The sequence below is a fragment of the Phocoena sinus genome, chromosome 5, assembly GCF_008692025.1.
Source record: "Phocoena sinus isolate mPhoSin1 chromosome 5, mPhoSin1.pri, whole genome shotgun sequence".
Lineage (NCBI taxonomy): Eukaryota > Metazoa > Chordata > Mammalia > Artiodactyla > Phocoenidae > Phocoena > Phocoena sinus.
Genome location: NC_045767.1, coordinates 110,795,049 through 110,809,185, shown reverse-complemented (window position 1 = coordinate 110,809,185; position 14,137 = coordinate 110,795,049). Strand labels below are relative to the sequence as shown.

At 34.6% G+C, this 14,137-nt stretch overlaps 1 protein-coding gene across 1 annotated transcript in view; it reads right to left on the bottom strand.

Moving 5' to 3' along the window:
* Positions 1-14,137, bottom strand: part of IQCM (IQ motif containing M) — a 361,372-nt gene that overhangs the window by 287,850 nt on the left and 59,385 nt on the right. Inside the window, 1 exon segment of the mRNA XM_032632005.1 lies at positions 13,110-13,200. Within this exon segment, the coding sequence (XP_032487896.1) occupies positions 13,110-13,200 (91 nt within the window).

Below are 14,137 nucleotides of genomic sequence, written 5' to 3'. Positions count from 1 at the left end.
TGTTTAAGCCACCGAGTGCATAGTATTTTGTTGTGGCAGCCCAAGCTAACTAGTACACTGAGTAAGCCCTGAAGGGGCAGGCAGGTGAAGAAGCTGGACAGTTTGCTACCCGGGGACGTGGAGGAGAATTCTCTTACAATCACTGGGAAGAAATGAAATGGACATTTATATCCAATTAATGAAAGGAAATTATTAGACTTAATTAGAAAAAAAATCAAAATTTGTATAGCCACTAGGTTTTAAAAAGATGCAAAGGGAACAAAATTGGAAGGAAATAAACCAAGTTGTTAATCATGGAGAGGGTGGTGGCACTAATGGACAAGTTTTTTCTTTTCTCCAAATGTTCTTTAGTATGATTATATGTATTTTTATAACAAAAAGAAATAAAAACTAAAAATTTGCTATTGATCTTAATATGAGTCTAATTGTGAGGGTTTCATTTTAAGCGATCTTCACAGGGGAACGAGGACTATTTATAAAACATTTTTTGAGATCTCATGTGTCTTCCACTTTCTATCGGCTATTTTTAAAGAAGGACTGATGTCCTCAAAAAACTCATCCATTTTACTGAGAGAAGACTGCATCACACTTATTATATAACAATACTATATATAACAGAATTTAGAAAGTGTTCATTGTTATGAGTAAATGCTGAAGTAAAACCAAATAACAAATATTAGGGTCTCAAGGTGCTCAGTCAGAGATGACCACAGCATGAAGATCAGGAAAATATAGCAATTAATAGAAATTCATGAAATAGACAGCAGTGTACTATAGAGAAATTTGACAAAGCTAAAAATTTGGTTTAAATAAAAAAGAAAACAATAAAGTTGACTGACTTTAGCAAAACTGACCAAAGAGAAACAGGAGGAAGGAAGAGGGGGAGGGAGGAGGAGAGGGAGGTGGGGGGAGAGAGAGAGAGAGAGCGCCTAAATAATTAATATCAAAAATTAAAAAGAAGACATCAGTACAAACGTTACTGTGGACAATTTTATGGCAATACTTTTGACAATTTAGAATATCATTATAAACATAACTTACTAAAACTGAAAGAAGATGAAAACAAGCAAAATTACAGGTTATTTCTCTCTTCAGTAAAAAGAAAAAACCCTCAAAAGAATATTAGCAAATTGAATTCATATTAGGTTTATTCCAGGGTTGAAGATTAGTTTAACATCTGAAAACCAATGAGTATAATTCACTACATTAAAAGAACAAATGAGGGGTTTCCCTGGTGGTGCAGTGGTTAAGAATTTTCCTGCCAGTGCAGCGGACACGGGTTCGAGCCCTGGTCCAGTAAGATCCCACATGCTGCAGAGCAGCTAAGCCCGTGCGCCACTACTGAGCCTGCACTCTAGAGCCCGTGAGCCACAACTACTGAGCACGTGTACCACAACTACTGAAGCCCGCAGGCCTAGAGCCTGTGCTCTGCAACAAGAGAAGCCACCACAATGAGAAGCCGACACACCGCAACAAAGAGTAGCCCCTGCTCACCGCAACTAGAGAAAGCCTGCACGCAGCAACGAAGATCCAATGCAGCCAAAAATAAATAAATAAAATAAATAAATTTATTTAAAAAAAAAGAACAAATGAGAGAAATCATACAATCATCTTAAGAGTAAAGAGAAAATCATTTGATAAAGTACAACATCGATTCATGATAAACTCTTAGCAACCTAGGAACTTTTTAGTATAAGAAGGAGAGTCTATAACAAACACAATACATTATACTTAATGCTAACATATATAATAATTCCTTCTGAGATAGGAAATAAGACAAGAAAGCTTCTCACCGCTTCTATTTTACATAGTGTAGGAAGTGTTCACTACCACAATAAGGTAAGAAAAAATAAATAAAAGCTCTAGAATAGGAAGGAAAGAACAAAAACTATCATCATTCATGGACAACATGATTGTGTATATAGAAAGTCTAAAATGAGCAACATATACACCAGATAAACTACTAGAAGTAGTAAGTTAATTTATAAAAGCCATAAAGATATAAGGTCTGTGCAAAAAAGATCAGCTGGGTTTCTATATTCCAGAAAAGGGGGTGGGGATAAAATAAAATTTTAGACACCATTTAAAATAGCATCAAAAACATCAAATGCATAGAAATAAATCTTTTTTAAAAATGCAGAATATTATAAAATATTATTGAGACAGTTCTAAGAAGGCCTAAATAAAAGGAAGGATATTTCATGTCCATCTGTATTTCATTCTAAAAATTTGTTTTTCTCAATTCTTAATCTACCTGCAGGCAGGTATATCTAAATAAACATTTCTTTAATAATTAATAATAATTATGGCATGGCTTGTGGGGTTAAAGTTTAAAAAAAGAGAAAATTGAAATAATGGAAAATGATAGTAAGAAATTCAAAACGGAGGAAGAGCAAATCTAAATTGCTTCATAGCCCTTTTATTATCCCGGAGAGGATAAGATTTTTGCTAAATTTTACTGTATTTGAATCAGTATTATTTGTTTATCAAAGACACCTTAAATAAAGTGAAAAGACTAGCCACAATATAATTAACAAAGGATTAGTACCAAGAATGTAACAGAATTCCTCCAAATCTGGGGTGGAAGCAAAGGGATAGAATTTGCAAGAGGCACAGTAGATGACAGTTTCTGTCAATATTATAGTTTTGGGGCTGAGGGATGATTTTATTTGTGTTCATGATAATACTAAATAATACAAAAAATAAATTAAAGAGGGCAATTCATGGACAAGTGATGATAATGCATCATGAAACAATAATTTCTATTAATCTAATTCTAAATACCTGAGGCCAGACAACAAATACATGCATGTACAATAAATGCTGATAGATACGTAGATAGATAGATAGACAGACAGGAAGACAGAGAAAAGTGATGCCAGTTTTTTTTTTTTTAAACTAGGAAAGTTCTAGGCCACCAGGAATAAGTATAAGCCCTAAAAAACAAATTACTCTAAGGAACATTAAACCCCTATGGAATCAGGCTTTCTTATATTTTCTGCTTTTATTATTTTTGTCCTTTCCTGGCAGTTCAGCCAGGTTACTAAAGTTATTTTTTTAATATTTAACTAGCAATTTTAGGTGTCCTGTACCCAGAAGTCTTTCCTTACATGGTTGTTCACGATATGCTCAGAAACATGCATGCGCACACACACACACACACACACACACACACACACACACACACACACACATACACAGAGCTGTATTTTTTCTAGCTGTAATTTTTTTATTCAAAATGACAAAAACATATTTGAGCTCCATTGGTGAAAATATTTATTCTGATAAATTAGATAACTTTCCTCATTGAATAGAAAAAATAAACATGAAAATTTTTACCACTCTTTTAGAAAATAAAATAGCAGTTATCTTCATTCATCCAACAAAATATAGTGAGCACTTCCTATGTTCCAGGAATGATTCTGGGTCCAAGGGATTTATTAATGAATTAATCAGTCAAAACTATCTGCATTCATGGAGATTACATTATAGCAGGAGAAGACAAAACCAGATAAGTAAGTAGGCAATATGTCCTGAGGACTTAAATGTTAGAGATCAAAATAAAGCAGGATTGGTAAATGGGGCTGGGTGGGGGGTACAGCTGCTACTATAATAGGCTGGTCAGGGATGGCTTCACTGATCTGAAGGCATCTGAACAAAGCCCAGAATTGGTAATGGAGTGATGCTGTGACGTCTAAGGTAAAGAGCTTTCCAGGCAGAAAACAACATGTACAAAGTTCCTGAGTCAGACATGTTAAGTTCGAAATGCCTAATAAAAAGCCAGGCAGAAATGTTGATTAAGCATTTGAATGTGAGCTGGAATTGAGGAGAATGACCAGGCTGGAGATATAAATTTGAGTCATCTGCATATAAATGGTAGTTAAAGCTATGGATTAGATAAAATTACCAAGAGAATGAGTATAGCTCAAGAAAAAATTCAAAAATTAATCTCCAGGCCTATGAACATTGGGGGCCCCCAGACACCCAGTGGGAGTTAAAAAAAAATGTTGGAGTTTAGAAGGTAGTCTGGTTGACTGGTAGTGCTCTTCAAAATGAGATTTTGGAACTATTTCAAAGGTCTCTAGGCCATAACTTTCAGAGAATATATATATATATACACACACACACATATATATGTATATGTGTGTGTATATATATATATATATATATATATACATGTGTGTATATAGTATGAAAGGCACCAAACTCATTGGAGGAGAAGAGCTCAAGGAATCAAGAAGCCAATGAGTTACAGAGCTCATTTATTTGGATACCAAAATCACAAAGAGTTATTACAAGACTAGAGCTAGTAAAAGTTACAAGGATCCAAGGGCTAAATTCTTTAGGATATGAGAGAATGGATACAAATCAACAGATTACAGTAGGAAGGAGAGGTAATGAAGGATATCATTTGATGACATGATATTCAAAGCTGGGAGATTTAGTGAAGAGGGAGGGAGAATGGTCTAGAAACATCATGAGGAATAAGGAGATCACCTCACCATCTCCAGTCCCAGAGACATGAAGCATGAGAGAGAGAGAAGACCATCACCTCTTAAGAGAGCAGCAGAGAAATAAATGTCCTGAGGGTTGGGGACAGAGCACAGGTTTCAACTAGACCAAGAAGGTGAAAGGAACACTTAGAAGAGGTTAAGGATTCAGGATTTTTGCTGGCTACTGGCTAGCAGTTCAAGGATAACAGTAAACAAGTTTCAGAGGTGGGAAGGGTGAGGGATAAACTCAGAGAAGAAAGACATACAGAATTATATAGATAGTGGGGTTTTGATGATAAGAGTTGACCTGGAAGTCCTTGGTGTCTTGTGGAGACTAATATAGACAGAGTTAAAGGACATATTTAATAAGATTCATCCTGAGGGTCTCAAGGCTGTGAACCTAGCAAGTAGGGAGAGGTAAGAAATCTTGCCAAGAGCAGAGTCTGGGGGGATTGGTCCTCTTCTCTCCTGCCAATGATTATGTAGAGAGGTTTTAATATCTGAGAAGCAGCCATACAGGAAAAGGACATTTTCTAACCTTTCATCCCTTTCACTGAGGGCAGTTTCATTCTTTCCTTGAGGATGACAGAGAACTGAAAGGGTCTGCATCAGGCCACACAGAGAACTGGTTCTTATGGAGAGCAACGTGGGCTTCTTTGACACATGGCCACCTTCCTAGAACTCTCTTTGATAAAGTCTGTTAAAGAGTTTCTACCATGGGCCTATTCCATTAGAATCATAAAGATGGGGAGAAGAATCACCAGTGAAAGGGGTGCTTGAGGAATAATTTTAAGAATGACCTTCCAAATTCACTGAAATAGGAGGGCAAACAGGCAGAGTCAAGGTCTAGAATAGGATGCAAACAATGACAATGGCAAAAATAGTTGAATCCAGGAAAGGCTGCCATGATTGTGTTTATACAATAACCATAAACCTCACTTCCTGAGTTCAGTGCTTAGATAGTGTAAGGCAAAGTTGTAATGAGGTGTGTCTTGTGCTTCTAGTAATACGTCCTTTAGGACAGGGTCAAAGCCCTTTCAAGTGTATCATGCTTTACTATGTATATCAAGGGAACTGTAGCTAAGAATTACAGCTCAATTTATTAAGCACTAGGATGTATGATATATACTTCACAAGCATTATCAAAAAAACTTTAGGTAGGTATTGTTATTATTCCCAATTTAACCAATGAGGAAATTGATTCACAGAGTGATTAACTTGAATGGGGTTTCCCAGCTAGAAACTGGCAGGGTCAGAATTCTAACCTCATTAGAGTAACTACAATAACTCCAGTGCCTTCACTCTTAATCACTGTGCTATACTGCTTTAAAAGGCAAGGCTTCAAGCAGTATAAGGTACATACATTTACATATATAATATTATAAATATATTATTATTATATACTATATGTCAAATGGATAGAAATCATGACTTTGTCTTAATTCCTATGTTTTAATTTCCTCTCCTTTTTCCTTTAATAAGAATAATTTATTTATCCTAAAAAAAAACTGGGCAACTTTAAGAACCCAGTAAATTACCATACACCCCAGAGAAAACCACAAGATCTATATTCTCTCACAATTTAAGCAACATTCTGTTGTTAAACAGACCTCAGTGGCTGTTTCAGACATTCAGTGAAGCTGTAACTTACTAAACAGTTACAATAATATGTGGATAAAAGGCTTTGTTGTACAAATTTTTAGACTCTAGTCTTAAAATGCACTAAAAAATTAGCACGCATAAAAAATATATTCATTATTTCTTCACCCAAGACACAAAGCCAGGACCACACCTAGGTTATTCAAAAAGAAAATCAACATTTTTCACATTTTACTAGTAGCTTACATAAAATAAGTTTCTGGCCACAGGCCCTCAGATATTTCTGCCCTTATTTTTAAAAATGTTGCAATTATAAAAGAGCAATTTATCTTAAAACCAAACAAAATAAAACAAAAACCTCACATACAACAAAGCAGTGATGAAATTCCCATTCTTACTTGATTAAAAATACCTTTCATTTTAAGGAAAAAAGAATAGCTACCCTGTAGCATTTGGAAATAATGATTTTTACCGCCATTTTTTATACTTTTAGCCTGTTTAACTTTAAATTTCCCATGAGGTTTATGAGTATTGAGAGACTTACATCATAAAACTAATAATCTGCCCAACAATTTGGTTTTAAATCATGTAAAGTACACTGCGTAACATTTTACTTATTTTTATGGTATCTGAGCAGTCTACATAAAATCAGCATAAACAAGAACTATAAAAAGATAGTGTCCAGTGTTATTCTTTTGCATGTTTATATTCACTGCTGTTATTATTGTATTTTATTTTCCCAAATTCTTTTTTCTTTTATCAGTTATCAAGTTTTAGCTTACTGTATAGAAACAGACACATAGATACATACAGAAGTATATTCCATTTGAGTGGCTTCTCCTATTAATTTATCTTCATTCATTCATACATTCATTTAACAAATGTTTATTAATGCCCAATATGTGGCAGTCACTGTGATAAGTATATGAATTCTTTAGCTTTCATGAAGCTATAGTTCTATTAGTAAATATTTCAGATATTTCAGCAGAACATTTTTGCACAGATAGAACCTTTAGCAAATCTCAAAACATATCATGTAGGTGCCAGCCTTACACTCACAATTTCACAATAATCTATAGCTAGTAACTGGGATTCTCTCAACAAATATTTTAGAAGAAAGGTCTTCTATCTTATCTTTAGCACTAAACGAACAGTGGTCAAGCTCCTGTATAGTAAGCTCCACATATACAGAGAAAGAAGACTCACATATCTACTTTCAAACTAAAGCCATGAGAATTACCAAACACTTCAATGGGCTAACAGGCTCCTCCACAAGGGAAAGACACATGTGATTTACCTGAGGTGGATGGTATTTGAAAATAGAGGCTTTTATCAACCCTTAGGATGATCCTGAATAAACTCTAAATGTCACACAATTAGTAGAACTTTGACTATGTCGTAGTTAAGGGCTGTAAACATCAGTTTTCAGGGTCATTGGGTTGGTTTTTTTTTTTATATTTTATTTGTTTATCTTATTTATTTATTTATTTATTTTGCTACGTCGGGTCTTAGTTGTGGCACGCAGGAATTTCGTTGAGGCGTGTGGGCTCTTCGTTGCAGCGGGCGGGCTTCTCTCTAGTTTCAGTGTGTGGTTTTCTCTCTCTAGTTGTGGCACACAGGCTCCAGAGCGTGTGGGTTCTGTAGTTTGCAGCACGCAGGCTCTCTAGTTGAGGCACAAGAGCTCAGTAGTTGTGGCGCGCGGGCTTAGTCGCCCTGCAGCATGTGGGATCTTAGTTCCCCAACCAGGGACCAAACTCGTGTCCCCTGCATTGGAAGGCAGATTCTTTACCACTGGACCACCAGGGAAGTCCCTAGGGTTATCAGATTTTAAGACTGTTATCTATTAAAACTATTTCACCACCGGACCCTGTGCCATATGAGGAATTTTTGACAGCACTTACCTCTTCACATACATACTTAATGCTAGACTCAACTGAGACCCACACATTATTCTACTACCCTGGGGCTTCAAATTACCTGATCAAGCCTTAAAAGAATTTAAGCTATGGACAAATATAAGAAGCAAATATTTTAAATAGACCTATTGTATGTGTTCAAGATTCTGACATTATATTCACAAACAGTAATAGTTTGGATGAATATTGGTTCGATTAATAAAAATGTGTTTGATGAGCCTCCAGTTGATGTTTAAATTCCTTCTGTAATAATCCAAACAAATAAAGGCTGGTAAAATTGTAGATGGATAAAGGAAATTTTAAACAAGAGTGCCTTGAGAACTCAAGGAGGAGTTTATTCTGCAAATTTTCAAAAATGTATTCCAAAATCAATCAAAGTCCCACCTTACAAGAAGAGTTTTCTCTTAATGACAGCCTGAAGCTCAAGAACATGAGTAACAAGTTAAAAAGAGGGAAAACTACAAAATAGTTTTTGAATCAACAGCCCCCAAGGTCATCACACAGCTCACCAAGTTCCAGAGAGTTGCTCAATCACACTTAAGGGACATAAGAGGGTCATCTATATTTTCTTTTGAAGAAATACATATTTTTTTAAAACAACAAAAACTCAACTATAGAGACACATTTAAAATTATAAGAATTTATCCTTATAATTTCCTAAAACCTTCAATATTTACACACATTAAAAAAAATCCAATCTCTAAAGTTCAAATAAAGGAGCTAAAAAATTAGTTATTAGTAGTTGTTTCTGAAATCTCTATCTTGTGACACATTATTTGAAATGAAATATAAAGGAAATGACTGTTCAATACTAGCTGTTTGACTTTGCATTTTAAATGAATACAAAATAATGAAAGTCACTGTGTTGCTACCACACTTAAGCAGTATGACTCACCATTTTCTTTCAAAAGCCCCATGGAAGAGGAGGTCATGTGTCGTAAGTGCAAGCCAAGGTTGATGATGGGGAAGGCACAAAGTGAGTCCACCATTCTGTTTCCAAAACATGAAGGTAGAGCTTTGAGTGATTTACTAGTAATCAAACTTTCTAGACTAATGTTACAGGATTAGATGCTAATCATGGAGAGAAAACCTCATCTCCTATCGACCGAGACTATGACTATTGTATCCTCAGGACCCTCACTGCAGAGTAAGGGGCACATGGTAGGTCCTCTATAAATATTTATTATTGAATGAAGACAAAATAGTACCAAATTTTGCTGGATCTAAGCAGGGATAACATAGGAACATTTGCTTTCTGAAAGAAAAATTCTAATAAAAATCAGAAAAATGAACATGCATCATATCTATTTCTTCTGTTTTGCAAGAGATTTTAAGTAATATGTTTTCCTATCATGACTTGGAGAGCTTCAACCAAGTCAGCTGAATCAAAAAACGGGCACCATGTAGCAACTTTAGAAAATGTAAATAAGCAAAAGTAAGAAAATAAAAATTACCCCTAGTTCACTACCCTAGTACATGAATAATAATTGTAAAGCCTTAAATGCTTCCTATGAGCTGAGCACTATTCTAAGCCCTTTATGTGTCTTACCACATTTAATACTCACAACAAGCCTCTGAATATTTACTATTATTATACTCATTTTATAAAGGAAGAGACTAAGAGATTTAGGGGTTAAATAGTATATAGTTCAGATTACTCCAGCTACAAATGGGTGGAGCCAGGATTTGAATCCAGGCAGTGGGATTTAAGGAACTAAGTAAGCGCCTTATTACTACTTTATACTCACTCCATTTGTCATGATTAACATGTGTAATATACCCCACACCTTCTCTATGTTTAGGTGTACATAAATGTACATGAACTTTTTAGCTTATTTTTTATACGTGATAACATATAGTGAATATATTTCTTTGTAAATGCACAAAGATACACGTCATTATTTTGGTATAGAAATGCAATTGCTAGTTCAAATATTAAAGAAATGTTACATAAATTTTTAGGATTTTAAAACATTCTACCCATCAAAAAACTAGGGTCTATGAAGAAAGTCTGTGACTGTCTGCTTTTGAGTTTCATATCTGGCGTATAGTAGGTGTTCAATAAATAGTAAATAAATGAGTGACTTATAGGATCCATTAGTCTGTCACTCATGTGGTCACGTTTATGCAGTTGGCCAAAGAACTGAGGTACCCCTTATATGACAAAATCACATTGTCAAGGGAAAATATGAGAGGTTTGAGTATGCAGGCAGCTTTGCAAAACTCCATTTGAAATTCTAGAATTTTATTTATATGATCAAGAATGGGATCAACATACATAGTTGTAGTTTGCTTTGCTTCCTTATAACTAGTCCCTGGTTAACTATTAGTTAAATCTCCAAATTAGAACTATTAATTGCATTTTTCAATGATTCCCTATTAATGAAAGATTCTAACAGAAGTAGACCACAATTCGTTCACTTAAGCAAAATATTGTGCAAACACTAAGGTGAAATACCAGAGTTGTTTCAACACAAATGTGAAATGCCATGAGGAATTCTATCATTATTTTATAATACCCTCATTCTGTTATTAAATTGATCAGAATAACCTAAATACAAATTGTTATGTAACACATAAGAAACTCCCACTGATCACAAAACTACGGGAAGAAGTTGAGGCTCACTTGCCTGAAATACAGAATGCGTTTACAGAAATGCAGTTGTCATACCTTCAAATGTACCAAATATTATTAACTAAAAAATTAGCTCTAATAAATAAATGCATAATAAATAAATTTCCTTGATGGAAAATTAATATTTAGAATGCACTCACATTTATCATTATTGAAATAAAAAGAGTATTTAATGTATGACAATTAATCTTTGAAGTTAGAATTCAAAGGTGTATTGAAGAACTTCAGTTCCTTAAGCTTAAACTTGAAAATGCAGAAGTATTCAATTTTGTTTTCCTTTGCAAGTCAAACATAGAGAAATTTGGGAAAAGGAAAAAAAAAAAAACATACATTTATAAGATTCCATCATATTTCTTCATGTATTTTCCAAGGAAATTTCTTTTGTTGGGTCAATATTTTTATGGTCTACCTAAAAATATTATGTGTCACCTTAAAAATTAGTGTTTTCCACAGCATCTTCTAGGAAATTAAAAGTCGTTTCTGTACAACTCCTCTCTCTGGGTTCTATTTGTCTTGAACAGAAACCTTTCCAGGGTCTCACAAAGAGTTGGGCAGTTCATGCTAATTAGTCCAAAAGCCTTCCCTGCATTGTTAACAACCCCCTACCTGATTTCCTGACTGATTCCATTTTCCTTTCTGTTGCTTATACCCTCATGGCTAAGTCACTTCTAACATTTATGAAAAGAAGCCAACTGCTGTGGCAGGAAACAAGTTACCGCCATAAGTTACCTATAAATAAAGACAAGGCTTCCCTGGTGGCGCAGTGGTTGAGAGTTTGCCTGCCAATGCAAGGGGCGTGGGTTCGTGCCCCGGTCCGGGACGATCCCACATGCTGTGAGCGGCTGGGCCCTTGAGCCATGGCCACTGAGCCTGGGCGTCTGGAGCCTGTGCTCCGCAACGGGAGAGGCCACAACAGTGAGAGATCCGCGTACCGAAAAAAAAAAAAGACAAGGCAGCCTTAGTGGATTGAAGTTCAGTCTCTATGTACCCCAGGCTGTCATTGAATTACTTGCTCTTAGTTTCAAAGGGTGTTGATCTTCCTCATTAAGCAGGATTTGATCTTCCTCATTAAGCAGGATTTGTTTTCATTAAACATGGATTGTTAGGATGTCAAGAGATCTTTATCTTTCACCAGTTGCTGAAGAAACAATTCTTTGGGAAATACTCAACTCTCTTGAGAAAGACATACTGAAAGATATTAAACCTGATCAGATTTATTAATGAGTGCTCTAATTTTCCCTAAATTATTACTATTTTTCCTTGGATTACAGCCCCATCTAAATATACTGAAAATGGTAGTTTTTCAACATTAGTTCAGTTAGCTTTTCTAGTTTTAAAGTTTAGCTGAAATTCTAAACTGTTTGGTTAAATTGCTATATTAACTACTCTTTTAGCAGGTAACACTCTGCTAGACCAACCTGCGTCTCAGGTTAACTTAAGTAAAGGCAAAAGAATTTTTTTTTTTAACTAGTATATTTCCAATACAATCATTTATTTTCCTTCCTAATTAGTATCTTCTCTTACCATGGATAAAACCAAACCCTCAGTATTAAAGCTGTACATATACTCCACTCTTCCAAATTCCAGTATCGTATTACACTTTAAGCCAAGAAAGTGGTTACTTCTGAGCGTAAAACTTGTAGTGCTAAGCACAGTTTGCAGGATAAATGTTGGAAGATCCAGGACATTCTTTACAGTCACAGCAACATTTTTTCTAATTTCTATTATTTATAGCTGTGCCAATTACCCCACATTTCTGACCATGTTATATAATGAATTAATACAAAACAAGCCACTGAAAAATACATTTTAACAGAGCAGTATTTACATTCTACAAGTATAAATGTTCCTACAAAATGTGCTGAAGGGCCTTTAGAGGTTCTATCTGTAGCTTTAGGGCCAAAAATTATGTACACAATTGTAAGATTACCCCAAAGATGATGCTGTTATTTAGTGGAATAACTCAGAAAAGTAACTGACCCAGCTCCAGACACCTTTGGAAAGCAGAAGCAATGCTCAAAATTCCTGCCTTCAAACTATGCTCAGTAGGATCATCCTCACCTTCTGTTAGAAAAAGACTAACTTTAAATTATTATATTAAAAAAGAAAAATTATAACAACTCTTCTCCATAATAGCTGCAGATGAATTATTAAAATACCAAACTTATGTAATATTATCATAAAATATGGCATTTTTCTCAAGAAAGCCACAAATTGGATTTGAGCTTATGCACTGTAAAACCCAGATGGTTTGCTTAACTATTCAGACATCTTCCAGTTCAAAAGTTAATTGAACTGAAAACTAAAATTTTGATAATTAATATGCTTTGAGGTACTCAAGCAGAAGGACAAATTAGCCTCATGCATGGGGTGTTAACAGACTTGAGAAACCATGACAATTGGTCAACAAATACTGGCAAAGTAGAATAGTGTATGTTTTCTATAAGTTAACCAATTACACATTACCTGGTCTTCGCATGGTGCTGTTGCTTCTCTTTCTCCATTTTTTTACTCACTGAATCAATATTAGTCACTATTTTACCCAGATTAACTTGTTCTGGAATTCGAAAGAAAAGAAAAGAAAAGCTTTAATTGTATACTATTAGTTTTCAAGTTCTAAGTGCATTCTTTGAATTAAACTGCAAATCACAGATTTTTTTAATAACAGGTACGATATTTTTCAAAAACATTACTAACACAAAGATATGGTAAAGATAAACATTTGAGTGTTTTTCCCACCCCATGCTCCTCAGATGTTTTGCAATTACTAAAATTTAGGACTGAAAGTGTAGAGTAAATGAACTGCATATATCAGAAAGGAGATAGCTTCCAGAGAAATGTCTGCAAGAATACAGCACATTCCAATGAGTACAAAAAGCCTCGTTTATACATATCAGCATTATTATCATCCTTATCTTCAGCAGGCTTAGGTTTTATCGCAGAGCCTGCTATTTTAAAATAATTTAGCAATCATTAGTTAATGTAAATAGGAACACTGAGTGCTCCAGAAATCTCCTCCATTTGATAGAAAGACTGAAGTCCACAAAAGGCAAAGGTTCTGCTATTTAAAAAATCTAGTTATTAGAGTCTATAAAGAAACCTACATAAATATTTTTAAATACCTATTACTTTCTATTTTGTACAAATAATGGGACTAACACAGTTTGAAACACTGCAACAAAATATTAAGTCATGTATCTATTAAAGACATTCTAGCTACTAGTTCAGGTATATTAAAAAGATATTAAAGATACAGAGAACATATGAGATTAAACCCTCTGTTTTAGAAATTTTACAAACTATTTGGTTTGTAAATGCTAACATTTTACAAACTACTTGGTTTGTAAATGCTAACAAATAAAAGAGCACAGTCGATAGCATTATATAATCTAGATTTAAAATGTATAACAAAGAACACAAAAAATTAGGAGAAATGGAAAACAGAATGGTAGTATTTATTGACTATTTATATCAGGGGTGTTGGTTAGCATTCC